This window comes from Misgurnus anguillicaudatus, chromosome 11 (genome assembly GCF_027580225.2).
Source record: "Misgurnus anguillicaudatus chromosome 11, ASM2758022v2, whole genome shotgun sequence".
Lineage (NCBI taxonomy): Eukaryota > Metazoa > Chordata > Actinopteri > Cypriniformes > Cobitidae > Misgurnus > Misgurnus anguillicaudatus.
In genome coordinates, this window is record NC_073347.2 from 28,169,691 (window position 1) to 28,182,585 (window position 12,895).

Below are 12,895 nucleotides of genomic sequence, written 5' to 3' on the forward strand. Positions count from 1 at the left end.
CCGAACACTTATTTTGAATTTGCGCCCCTCAGATGAGCAGTCACGAGCCCCCACTATTTAAATCCATCAATGTGATGTACTGATCTTCCTTGCTTTCTGTAAATTGTTATAACAGTAAGCATGTAGGCAGACACATTGCTTTATTTTATGATGTTCCATTAAGATATTTAGTAAATGTACTAATATATCATAAGTAATGTGTTGCTAAGGACTTCATTTGGACAACTTTAAATGTGATTTTCTCATATTTTGATTTTTTTGCACCCTCAGATTCCAGATTTCAAATAGTTGTATCTCGGCCAAATATTATCATAGCCTAACAAACTATACATCAATGAAAAGCTTATGTATTCATTTAATTGCACAAATCTCAATTAAAAATGCTCTTTTGACTGGTTTTGTGGTCCAGTTTCACATTGACGGTCTTATAAAAAGCTGCACTTTTAGTTTTATACTTTTTTATATAGTTCATACAAGTTTAAGTGGTAGTTCTGGACAGTTTAACAGGTCAGTGTCCCAGAGCGCAGGTGAATCTCTGAATCTTTGATGAGAGAGTCAGATTACATGGATAGAAAAGAATAGCAAGCAGAAAATGTTTGTATTACCTACAGTAACAGATAGCACTGAAATAGATGCCCTGAGAAAAATGATTTGTGACAAATCTGACAATCTTGTAAGAAAACACCTTAGTTTTTCAATAGTTTACTATGTTTTTCCCTCAACTTAGCTGGATTAAGACATACCTCTCTTTTCTCAATTCGTGCACTTAAAAGAATAGTTTACTCAAAAATGAAAAATTTGTCATCATTTGCTCGCTTTCATGTTGTTACAAGCCTGTGTGAATTTGTTTGTTCTGATGAACACAAGGAAGGATGTTTTGAGAGATGTTTGCGACCAAACTGTTCGTGGACCTCATTCACTTCCATAGTATTCTTTTTTCCTATTATGAAAGTGAATGGGGTCCACGAATGGTTTCTCAAAATATCTTCCTTTGTGTTCATCAGAACAAATACATTTATACGGGTTTGTAACAACATGAGAGTGAGTAAATAATGACAGAATTTTCATTTTTGGGTGAACTATCCCTTTAATCGTTGTACAAACTTCTCGTTCAAACTTATGAAGTCAGGAGTGATGGTGTTACTGCGCCCGAGGTCGAAGTGCGGCAAACTAAGTGCTCTTCCGCCAAACAATACACTCACCTAAAGGATTATTAGGAGCACCTGTTCAATTTCTCATTAATGCAATTATCTAATCAACCAATCACATGGCAGTTGCTTCAATGCATTTATTGGTGTGGTCCTGGTCAAGACAATCTCCTGAACTCCAAACTTAATGTAAGAATGGGAAAGAAAGGTGATTTAAGCAATTTTGAGCGTGGCATGTTTGTTGGTGCCAGACGGGCCGGTCTGAGTATTTCACAATCTGCTCAGTTACTGGGATTTTCACACACAACCATTTTTAGGGTTTACAAAGAATGGTGTGAAAAGGGAAAAACATCCAGTATTCGGCAGTCCTGTGAGCAAAAATGCCTTGTTGATGCTAAAGGTCAGAGGAGAATGGGCCGACTGATTCAAGCTGATAGAAGAGGAACTTTGACAGAAATAACCACTCATTACAACCGAGGTATGCAACAAAGCATTTGTGAAGCCACAACACGCACAACCTTGAGGTGGATGGGCTACAACAGCAGAAGACCCCACCGGGTACCACTCATCTGAATTACAGATAGGAAAAAGAGGCTACAATATGCACAAGCTTACCAAAATTGGACAGTTAAAGACTGGAAAGAATGTTGCCTGGTCTTATGAGTCTCAATTTCTGTTGAAACATTCAGATGGTAGAGTCAGAATTTGGCGTAAACAGAATGAGAACATGGATCCATCATGCCTTTGCAGGTGCAGGCTAGTGGTGTAATGGTGTTGGGGATGTTTTCTTGGCACACTTTAGGCACCTTAGTGCCAATTGGGCATCGTTTAAATGCCACGGCCTACCTGAGCATTGTTTCTGACCATGTCCATCCGTTTATGACCACCATGTACCCATCCTCTGATGGCTAATTCCAGCAGGATAGTGCACCACGTCACAAAGCTCGAGTCATTTCAAATTGGTTTCTTGAACATGACAATGAGTTCACTTTACTAAAATGGCCCCCATAGTCACCAGATCTCAACCCAATAGAGCACCTTTAGGATGTGGTGGAATGGGAGCTTTGTGCCCTGGATGTGCATCCAACAAATCTCCATCAACTGCAAGATGCTATTCTATCAATATGGGCCAAAATTTCTAAAGAATGCTTTCAGCACCTTGCTGAATCAATGCCACGTAGAATTAAGGCAGTTCTGAAGGCGAAAGGGGGTCAAACACAGTATTAGTATGGTGTTCCTAATAATCCTTTAGGTGAGTGTATATTTATAATTTTTTTATCTGGTTAGAAAATTACCACGTTTTATTTTGTGCCACCATATTTACTCATGTAACTACTACTCATGTAATAGGGAAGACATGAAAGTGTTTTGTGGCTTCTAAATTGTTTGGATCCTAATGAACGAATGGTGCTACGCTAAATGGACACGCTGTACAACTATTAAGTGCATGCATTGCAAAAAGAGAGTTATGTATTAATTCATCTAAGTTGAGGGAAGAACATATTAAATATTGAAAAAACGGTGGTGTTTTCCTTTAAGAGACATAAACAGGAAATATATGACAGGACCACACAACACTATTGTTAATCTGATCAGGTTTGCTTTGACATGCTTTTTGCCTGCCAGTAACTCACAAGTTTGATCTGTTTTAGGGACAAAGCCAGACTACGTTTGGCAGAAAATAGAAACATTGCATCAAGATCTTTAATACGTAAATACATCTCAACAGTAACATCAGCTCTCCTTGTAATACTGAGACACACAACCACACCCAAAAAACACAATAACAGATTGAATGTTGAAATCCATACTTGACGATTCAGAAAAAGACAAACATCCTTGTACTCCTTGGACTCAAAAAACTAAATAAAATCTGGCAGGCTAAATGAACAAATATACACCAGCCTGAAGTTTTTACTGGGATAAAGAAATATGAGATCAGTGCTTAACAAACAGATGAGAATTATTATCCTACAGTCTCGCCCAAAATATATTTAATAAGATTGCTAACTGAAATATCTGCAAAGAAAAACCCACAGGAAATACGGTTTCCTTTAAAAGAGAGAAGTTGAATTTTCAAAAACATTGACACATTCATGTCTTTGAATACAGGAAACACAGACATGCAAGTCATTTATGTGTATGTGTGTGCTAAAGGCAAAGAAATAAGAGATGGAAAAGGTAGGAATAGGACAGACCACTTCATGCCACCCCAAAGGTAAATAACAGACGTACGGTTCATTACCTGGTTCATTAAATATTATCTACTCCTACTTAATGACACACACAAGCACACACATATATTTATCTTGCAAATGCCTTGAAAACACACATAATGATGTTCAGTACTGTATGTACCTGCAGTTATTCAGCTCTACAATAAAATCATAATTATCCATCATTAAAGAAGATTCACCATACAATGGCTTCAAAAGTATTTGGACAGTTACAACAAACATAAATGTCATTCAGTAGCAGTGTTGGAGGTAACGCATTAAGTAACGTGCATTACATAATAATATTACTTTTCGGAACATTAATATTTGAATTACTTTTTCAAAAAAAGTAATGCAAGTTACTTTTTTAGTTTAATTAATTTGATAAATAAATACTGATTTAAACTAAACATAGTCACATTATGCACTCTATGCGTATACACGCCTGTGTGGGAACAGTTTGCGTCGGAAGATGGCAAGCCACACTGTAAAAAGTGTTTCTGTGCCTTAGTAGATTTAACTAAATAAAATGAGTAAACTGTGTTACAATTTTTACATTTTTATTTTTTTATCAAAATATAAGTTAAAATTACAGAATAATTTAAGTAATTCTAAATGAACACATCATTGAGTAAATTTAACTTAATTTTATCATGTATAATCCACTTAAATTTGCAAGAAGACAATTAACTTAATAATTTTGTGTTGAAACTTCTTGATTTTATTATTAAACATAACTAGGCAGTGGATTCGTAGTTCCCAGCATGCTTTGCACAGGACTGCATTTGGAGAGTATAATTTGAATTTTAACTCTATTTTATGTGTTTTTAACTAAAAAGAAAGACTTGTTAGTGTTTAATGTTCATTTATCTTCGAGATATGGAAGAGTTTCTGTTTCTTCTTTTGAGTTTTGTAGTTACCGTCGTTCAGAAGACTGGTGCTTGTACTGTAAGTATGTTGCACTTTAAAGCTGCCCAAACGAAATTGACTGGTGGGTGCATTGATTGAATAAAAGTTTCATGTCCTCATCTCACGGAATAAAAGAACAACAACAAACCGCAAATAATATAATAATAAAATTAATTAATAAATCAGAAGACATTAACTCGTATTTTCATTTAAAATTTACCTATTTTAATTAAGTCTGTGTAGAATATGCTGATATTTTTGACATTGGTTGTACTTAATTTATTTGCTTTTTCTTAAAATGCTACTTAATATTTTTGCATTCATTGAAATCCATATTAATACATATTATTAAGTTGTCCTTACTCAAAATATCAGTTAGTTCAATAAACTTACAAAAATTAGTTGGAAAATGTTGCCTTAATTTTATTGAGTTAGATCTAAGTAAACAGTAAACAGACAGATCTAGGACATGTTCTTTACTACTGAGCCAGCATTTCACAACACTGATGGCAATCTGCAAAATATCTCAATTGTAAATGCAAATCTAACACACACGCGCGTATGCACGCACTTCTCCTAGACTACATGGTTAGACTTCAATCAATCTCCACCCTTATCCTTTAGACAAACCTGTTGACCTTATTGTTGACAGATGGGGTATTTCAATTGACATCTGAACTGTATGTGTGTCTGTGATCACCTGGCAGGTGTGAATTTGTTGCTCAACGCTGTGTTGCATTGCCGTGTCCCGTGGTCTCGACTCTTCCAGGCTGATCTGTGCTCTCTCCAGACACTCCTCCAGATGTAAGGCCCTCTCACGGCAGGCATGGAGCAGATCGTCACCATACAACCGTCCAACCGAATCCCCAGCTTCAACGGTGGCCTGGACAATCACACATAACAGCAGCTCAGCAGATGCACAAACAGCCAGAGGTTTACGTGGCAGAGGAAAGGTACGTTATTGAAACAGGTAAAGACAGGTGTACTGAGAGACGGAAATAGAGAGAGAGAGAAAGAGAAAGCACCTGCTTTGGCTGTGTGCAGCAGAAACATTTCACAAAAGCACAAATGTTTGTCACACAAAGGGTGTGTCCACTGACCCACAAAGAATCACACTATGACACACTTTGACACGTTTTTCGGCTTCTTCTCTGTCTGTCTCTCTCACTTAAGCTTTACTCTTTTGTTTAGTTTTTTTCCTATCCTCCGGTGCGATCTGTCTCAGCTTTCATACTGCTCATTTTTCATGTGGCTTCTCTCTCTCTCTCTCTCTCTCTCTCTCTCTCTCTCTCTCTCTCTCTCGTTCTTTGTTTACTCCACCCACCTGTGGCTACAGTACAACTACTTCCTGGAATGTCGTCACTTTCTAGGATTGTGTGACAGGACACACACACACACACACACACACACGTTTGTTTTTCTTTTATGACTGGTACCTATACTTTCCATTGACATTCGATCCCATATTATATACTTGAGGTAATTAAACAGAAACCTTTTGGTTTTTGGTTGGTGTCCACAATATTGCTGATTTCATTATTTACCATCATTGTAAAGAGATCAAATCTAATGCATGTTGTATTTCCATGCTTTATGGGGACTTTCAATACTGTAGATGTACAGTAATGACTTTTATACTGTACAAACTGCCCCTAAACCGAACACTCTCTGAAAACTTCCTGCTACATGTAACTTTATTGTAAATGTTTTAAACAATCATTGTTTTACTTGTTCCCACAAGGTTTCTATCTTTGCCGGGACATTTGGCCTTTCACTTTCAGAAAAAAGGTACAAAGGTTGTCACTGGGACGGTACTTTTTAAAAAGGTCCTAATATGTACTATTAAAGGCGGAGTGGAAAATGTTTGAAAAATGCTTTGGAAAAGGAGACAGGCCAACTACCAAAACACACTTGTAGCCAATCAGCAGTAAGGGGCGTGTCTACTAACTGACATCCTTGCCGGGTTGCGTATGTGTGGGCAGGTCTTTTAAAAGAAGGTCCAGATTCTATTGGGGTAGGGGCGTGTTTGTTTAAGTGATTTCAAATATCAACATTGGCTTTCAAACGTTGTGCACTCCGCCTTTAACAGACTGATCTCATGGAAAGTCGTATTATAGTAACGCAATATTATAGTAAAGCTTTTTTTGTGCCTTGAGCACGAATGTCTTTCGCATGAATTTTTTTCGTGTATGTTGCTTCTTTTTTGTTTCATTTTATGTATTGTTTTCTCATTGTTTTTTCCTATTTTCAGAGGAGAATAGAATCACTTTTTTATAATCAGTTTTTTGTTACATTTTTAGACATCCTAACCCAAACCCCAACTCTAACCCCAACTCCAGGTGAGAATGATTAAAAAATAGGGGGGGGGAATTGTAAAAACAATACATAAAATTACACGAAAAAGAAATTCATGCCACGGACACGAAAAACTATTTATAAAAATTAGCATAGCTAAGCATAATCCATTGAATCTGATCAGACCATTAGCATCACGCTCAAAAATAACCAAAGAGTTTCGATATTTTTCCTATTTAAAACTTGACTCTTCTGTAGTTACATTGTGTACTAAATAGTGAAAATAGTCCCCTGCTATTGAAAGTAACCAAGGGGACTATTTTCGGGCAGTGCGTAATATCATTGCGCCTGCTGCAGCCATGTTACGGCAGCAAAGTCCTTGTTTATTACGCCAAAATGAGAATATAGTTCCTAGCCATATCTGCCTAGAAAATCGCAACTTTTAATTTTCCGTCAGTCTTAGTACACAATAACTACAGAAGAGACAAGTTTTAAATAGGAAAAATATTGAAACAATGCTAATGGTCTAATCAGATTCAATGGATTGTGCTAAGCTATGCTAAACGTGTTAGCGCCAGACCCGGAGATCAGCTGAATGGATTCCAAAATGGTAAGAATCAAATGTTTCACTCTAGGAGAACTGGAAAATAAGCATATTTTCAAAAAAAGTGGAGTGTCCCTTTAAGGTACATATACTGTATGTACTCTAAGGGCGCACTCATATCATACCTAACCCACACAAACCATGCCTGAGTGCGATTGTCCCCCTCACTATCACATTAGTCAAACGAACCAGACTTTGGGGGTCAAACGTGCTCGGGCGCGGATTGGTTGGGATAACGTGAGGGCGCCCTTAGAGGTACCGATATGTACCTTTTAGGCACAAAAGTCTACTTTTTGAAAAGGTATCGCCCCAGTGACAACTTTTACCTTAAGGTACTTTTTTCTGAGAGTGCAACACACACCCACGCACACATACACACACATTACAATGCAGTGAGAATGCACTTTGAATCAGATGGCCCAGATCCAATTTTTGATCCTTTATACTTCTAATCACTCACATATTATAACATTTAAAAGACACAAATCTTGAAATAAGGGAAACAAATGTATTAAGTACCATATCTAAACCTTTACCTGCCCTAAAAGAGCATTGTTGAAACTAAATGGTAAAAAAAACTTGACTTCTGGTACTATCAGACGGCAGATACATTTGACTATTCAAATTTTTTCATGTACATATCACCAACACCAGTTTAATGTTCTGAAACCTCAGTAAATAGTGATAGTGAATAGTTTTTACAAGCTGCATTATTTCACACCCGAAATAATGAAAATATAATAAATGGGAAAGTCTACCAAACCTTAAACATGTTTTGGATATGTGTAGCTTATCTTTCATCTTTCTCAACGTACTCAATGTTACAAAGTTCAAAAGGTTTATTTTTAAGGCACACAAACTTTTATGGTGGACTTGTTCTGTGAACCTGTCACAATGCCGGCTTAGCTATTATTAAAAAACGGTCTTTCCTTTCAAATGTCTTTATTTAGAAGTCTTAAAGGCACAGCAGCCAAAAATCACCTGCCTATTTCTATAGGGAAGAAATGTATTAAAACTTTTCTTCATTACTGTGCACACACTGTTTAACACACATTCGAGTTTCAAAATCCTCGTCTTGGTAATAGTAATATTAATATAAAGGTCAAGGTGTTAAATATTAATATTCAGGGATTAATAAAGTATTATTTTAAACAATCACGTAGTTACACTGCAAAATTTCCAAATCTCATACATTTTGTTCTCAGGCAGCATTTCACACACAAAGTACTGACAAATAAATAAAAATGGGTTTGGTTTTTGGGATAAAAGGCAAATGTTGATAAACACAAGGTTTGTGTGAAGTCTGTTGTCAGTAGGGTGAGATAACTCAACACTAATGTATCTGTGCTTACCAAAGATCTGCTTGTGGCCAATGGCTCGGTCTTCTCCAGCTGGGGTTTGTTTGTGATCTGTGTTTGTGTGTCGTGTCTGTTGTCTGACCTCTGGACTTTTGTGTTTGATGTATTTAAAGTGATGTGTGTATCTGCAGTGGTTGTCTGAGTGTGTGTATGTTGCTCTGATGCAACAGCTAACGATGTGCCTATGGAGACCCCCAATGTTTCGGATAAAACCACACCCTCTACCTGATCGGATGTTATGACATTAGATGAGTTCAGTGTGTCCCCTGTGTCTGTGGGAGAGGTTTGTGACTCTGAATGTGTGTTCATGTGTTCTGTCAGGATTATTTTGGTATGTGCAAGCGTGTTTGTGTCACTGGTCTGTTCCCCCCGGCCCCGCCATGCACCCTGCTCCTGACAGAGAGAAAGAGACAGGCGAGTGTGAATTTTTGGTTGGAATTTATTTTTTCTTCTGTTTTGATCACAAATGGAGGAAGATAACAGGTAAACATGCACAGGTGTGTATAATAGCTCAGTGCGTTTACATGGCACAAAATAAAATAAAAAATACTTGGCATAAATAACATAAATAAAGCATAGATTTCTATTCTTCTAAAATTATTAAGGGGGAAAAACCTTCATTTCAGAGAATGTCTTGTAAACAATCTTTCATGAAAATAAATAGCTCATAATACACATGCCCTTAGACATTACTGTTCAGAATAGGCAGCCATTGGACAGACGCTTGCAATATTCTCATACATTTGTTTCACTCCACGAAACAACATTTGTTCAACAGACCTTTCACAAAAAACACACTGGTATAGAAAACAGAACACATGCCATAAAAAAGCTTAGTGTCTTCTTTGGTATTGTAGTTTAGTAGCTAAAACTCAAGCTACCATGCAATGACAAACATGAAAAATTACACATACATTTTCCAGTTGAAAAAAATTGTAAATAAATGACATACTTGGCTTAGTTTACATCCACAGATTTAGTTTACTAGATGCATTGTTAACTAAGGCTCCCTAATACAATGTCTACACTGCAGCTGCACAGATAGACAACAGACCAATCAGCTGCAAGCTTATGGATACACTTTATTAACACTTAAATGAGAAAAATAACCGGTATAGCTAATTACTTATAGCTTATTTATTTTCAACGCAGATCCATGATTAAAAACTGCATTAAAAAGTATTAAAATTGTCTTTGCATGAGCATTTTTAAAATATTGAAACAGCTTTCCGCATACTGCAATGTAGTGCTACAACACTGTGCTATTATATACTTAGAAACAAAAGGTGATTTAAATTAGCAGGCCAGAAATGAAGCTCAAATTTGATGTCAGAAGTTATTGCAAATATAAATTAAATTAATACACTATCAGAAAAATTGTCAAAAAACAACACACTTCACTTGGACCCTTTCAAAAAGTCCAGCTTTGCACCTGAAGAGTTCATATTAGTACCTCAGAGGTACATACTGGTAGCAAAAAGAGCATATTAAAAAGAGCATAATAGGTACAAATCTGTACCTATTGTAGATATTAGGACTTTTTAAAAAGGTAATATCCCAGTGACAGCTATGGTACATATTTTGACCATTTTTTCTAACAGTGTAGATGTTTTTTCATCAGTATAATGCTTGTAATTTAAACAAGCAGGAAAATTAAGTTATATACAAAGGCCACATTGGGCACTGGCAGTGTAGACAGCTTTATTGATTGTAATGGAGGCAATTTTTGTTGCATTGTGTCTCATCCAGTATAGACACTATGTAATGTGTAAACATTATAAAACTTTGAAAAATCAAAAATGTTCATTTAGTTTCTTTTGTCATTTGTTTAACCTCTTGTTCTGTCCCATAAAAATAAAGGACATACAAGTCAATGTATTTCCATATAATACATAGCGCTTCAGAACACGTCAGCCATGTAAATGCACTGAGAAGATAGTTCTAGCTCTGGGAACGTCTACATCTAGGGGTTCTAGAGGTGGATGTTAAGACATGGAGGTTCTGTAAGGAGAGAACTACAACTAGGAGACCAGACACCTCTGCAGGCTTCTGGAAGGGGACGAGGAGATCTCTGTAACAGAGGAGGTATTGGTTACCATTTCATCAAGGAGAGACGTGCTTTCCTCTGTTGCATCCCCTTCACATGAAGCTTCTACCAGTGTGTTTGATTCGGTGTCCGCTGCTACCTGCAAACACGAGGTAAAAGTTGTTTTACAGTATACTCTGATTTGAAGTTTGCCTACTGTCACACCTTTACTTTCCAAATTTACACTGCATCCAAAGTACAGTATACAGTGCAATGTTATAATTTCATGCATTTCAGGGCACTAGTAAACAGCGTTAACCAGCTTAAAAATTTTTTTAGTTTAAACTTCTAATTATAAAACATTTAGAAATACCAAAAAACAGTATGGGGTCGTTTTAATACAGCTATTACTGCATTAATTCTGTGTGTACTACAGTACAATATCTAGCCAATACTGGATTTCCAGTATATCCAGTAACATGAGAAGATCATACAAACATTAAATTGAGAAAAAGATAATTCCTTTGATTCTATAGTTACCTCTGGGTCTGTTGTATTTGGTGGTTCAGGGTTTTGCTCTGTAGAGTCAACCAGCGCTGAAGAAGCAGTTTCCTGTACAATAAAACACAAGTTTATTAACGTCATCCAACAGGATTGGCTACCTACAGTAAACAGATCTATTCTCAAGTCTAATCTCAAGAGTCTGGAGAGTATATTAAATAAAAAGAGACAGTGGCAAATGACTTTTTCTTTTTTTCTTGTTTTCAGTTTTTAGTCAAAAAATATACAATTTAAGTAAATTTGTGCTTTAAACAAGCAAAAAATCTGCTATCTAGAACTTTTTTTGAATTAAGTGTTTAATTCAATTGGTAGATTTGTTTTGTTTGTTTTAAGTAGAAATTCCTTTAAATTGTATCTTTTTGTCTAAAAATTTAACTTATTTTTACCTCATCAAGAAAACTTAATTTAATTTTAGATATTTGTACTGCAAACAAGAAAAAAAACAATAGGAAAGAATGCATTTTTTTTTGCAGTGTAATGTTCTTTGCTTGTGGTCATTTTTCCTTATTGCTTTTATAAATCAGCTGATGATAAAATACACCAATGTAATGTACATAAGGTAGTAAAACTTATTGTTAATGCACTGTAAATAAATAGGTTCAAAAAGTAAGTTACCTGATTGCCTTAAAGGAAAACACCACCGTTTTTCACCATTTTACTATGTTCTCACCTCAACTTAGACAAATTAACACATACATATCTTCCATCAATGCGTGCACTTAATCTCTGCACAGCACGCGGTGAATGTGTTAGCATTTAGCCTAGCCCCATTCATTCCTTAGGATCCAAACAGGGATGAATTTAGAAGCCACTAAACACTTCCATGTTTTCCCTATTTAAAGACTGTTACATGAGTAGTTACACGAGTAAGTATGATGGCACAAAATAAAATGTGGCAATTTAAAATGAGAACTATATTGTATGGCAAAACAGCACTTAGTATGCAGCACTTCGACCTTGGTGCACAGTAACATCATCACCTGACTCCTCACGCTCTCACTCAAACTTCCATCAATATTACTGCTCTTCCACCATACAATATAGTAGGGATGCACCGAAATGAAAATTCTTGGCCGAAACCGAAAACCGAAAAAGAGGAAACCAAGGCCGAAAACCGAAAGCCGAAACACCGAAAGAAATTATGCCAATTATTTGTACTACCATTGCACTTATGGTATTTTTGTGTGTAATAGAAATGGAGTCAACACACACAATTTGAGAAGAAAAATAAGCCAAACAGCATGTGGCATAAACAAACCCAACTTCAGTTATATAGGCTGAAGGATTTGTTTGATTAATCCTTTGGTGCTTGTTTGCCATGCAGTATACATTTAAAAACTGAGATGTGCTAGTTGTGGTTTTGTTCTAACGTTAATGTTACAGAATGCTGATAAAAAAATGATGGCATTTTAATGCACGTTAAAACCCCGAATGGGTCGAAGGCTCAGTCAAATATGAATATCTTCTTTATTTAGTCTGACATGTTTTTGTTTAAAAAGAAAATCATATTTAGCCTACCTTCTCCGGTGAAACCCGTTTTTCTCATTAATGCCAGCTGCAGAAAAAACTCTGCTCTGTTGTTATCCAGTGAGAACAACAAACGGATCTAACAAATATATCTGAATTTAATATTATGTTACAAATAACGCAAGCTGGCTTGATACATTATTGCTGAGGGTGCAAAGTTACGAGCTTAATTTAACAACACTTCACAAAACGGAGCTATTGTTTGCTGTTACGACATTTGCAGTTATCGGGTTTGTTATAACCATATCCAC

The 12,895-nt window shown here is 36.2% G+C and overlaps 1 protein-coding gene across 1 annotated transcript in view; it reads right to left on the reverse strand.

Moving 5' to 3' along the window:
- Positions 1-12,895, reverse strand: part of syne2b (spectrin repeat containing, nuclear envelope 2b) — a 191,307-nt gene that overhangs the window by 94,026 nt on the left and 84,386 nt on the right. The window contains exons 79-82 of the mRNA XM_073873482.1: positions 11,097-11,168; positions 10,627-10,716; positions 8,525-8,923; positions 4,974-5,156 (exon numbers count right to left, since the gene is read on the reverse strand). Coding sequence (XP_073729583.1) covers positions 4,974-5,156; positions 8,525-8,923; positions 10,627-10,716; positions 11,097-11,168 — 744 coding nt within the window. The remainder of the gene's footprint in view (positions 1-4,973; positions 5,157-8,524; positions 8,924-10,626; positions 10,717-11,096; positions 11,169-12,895) is intronic.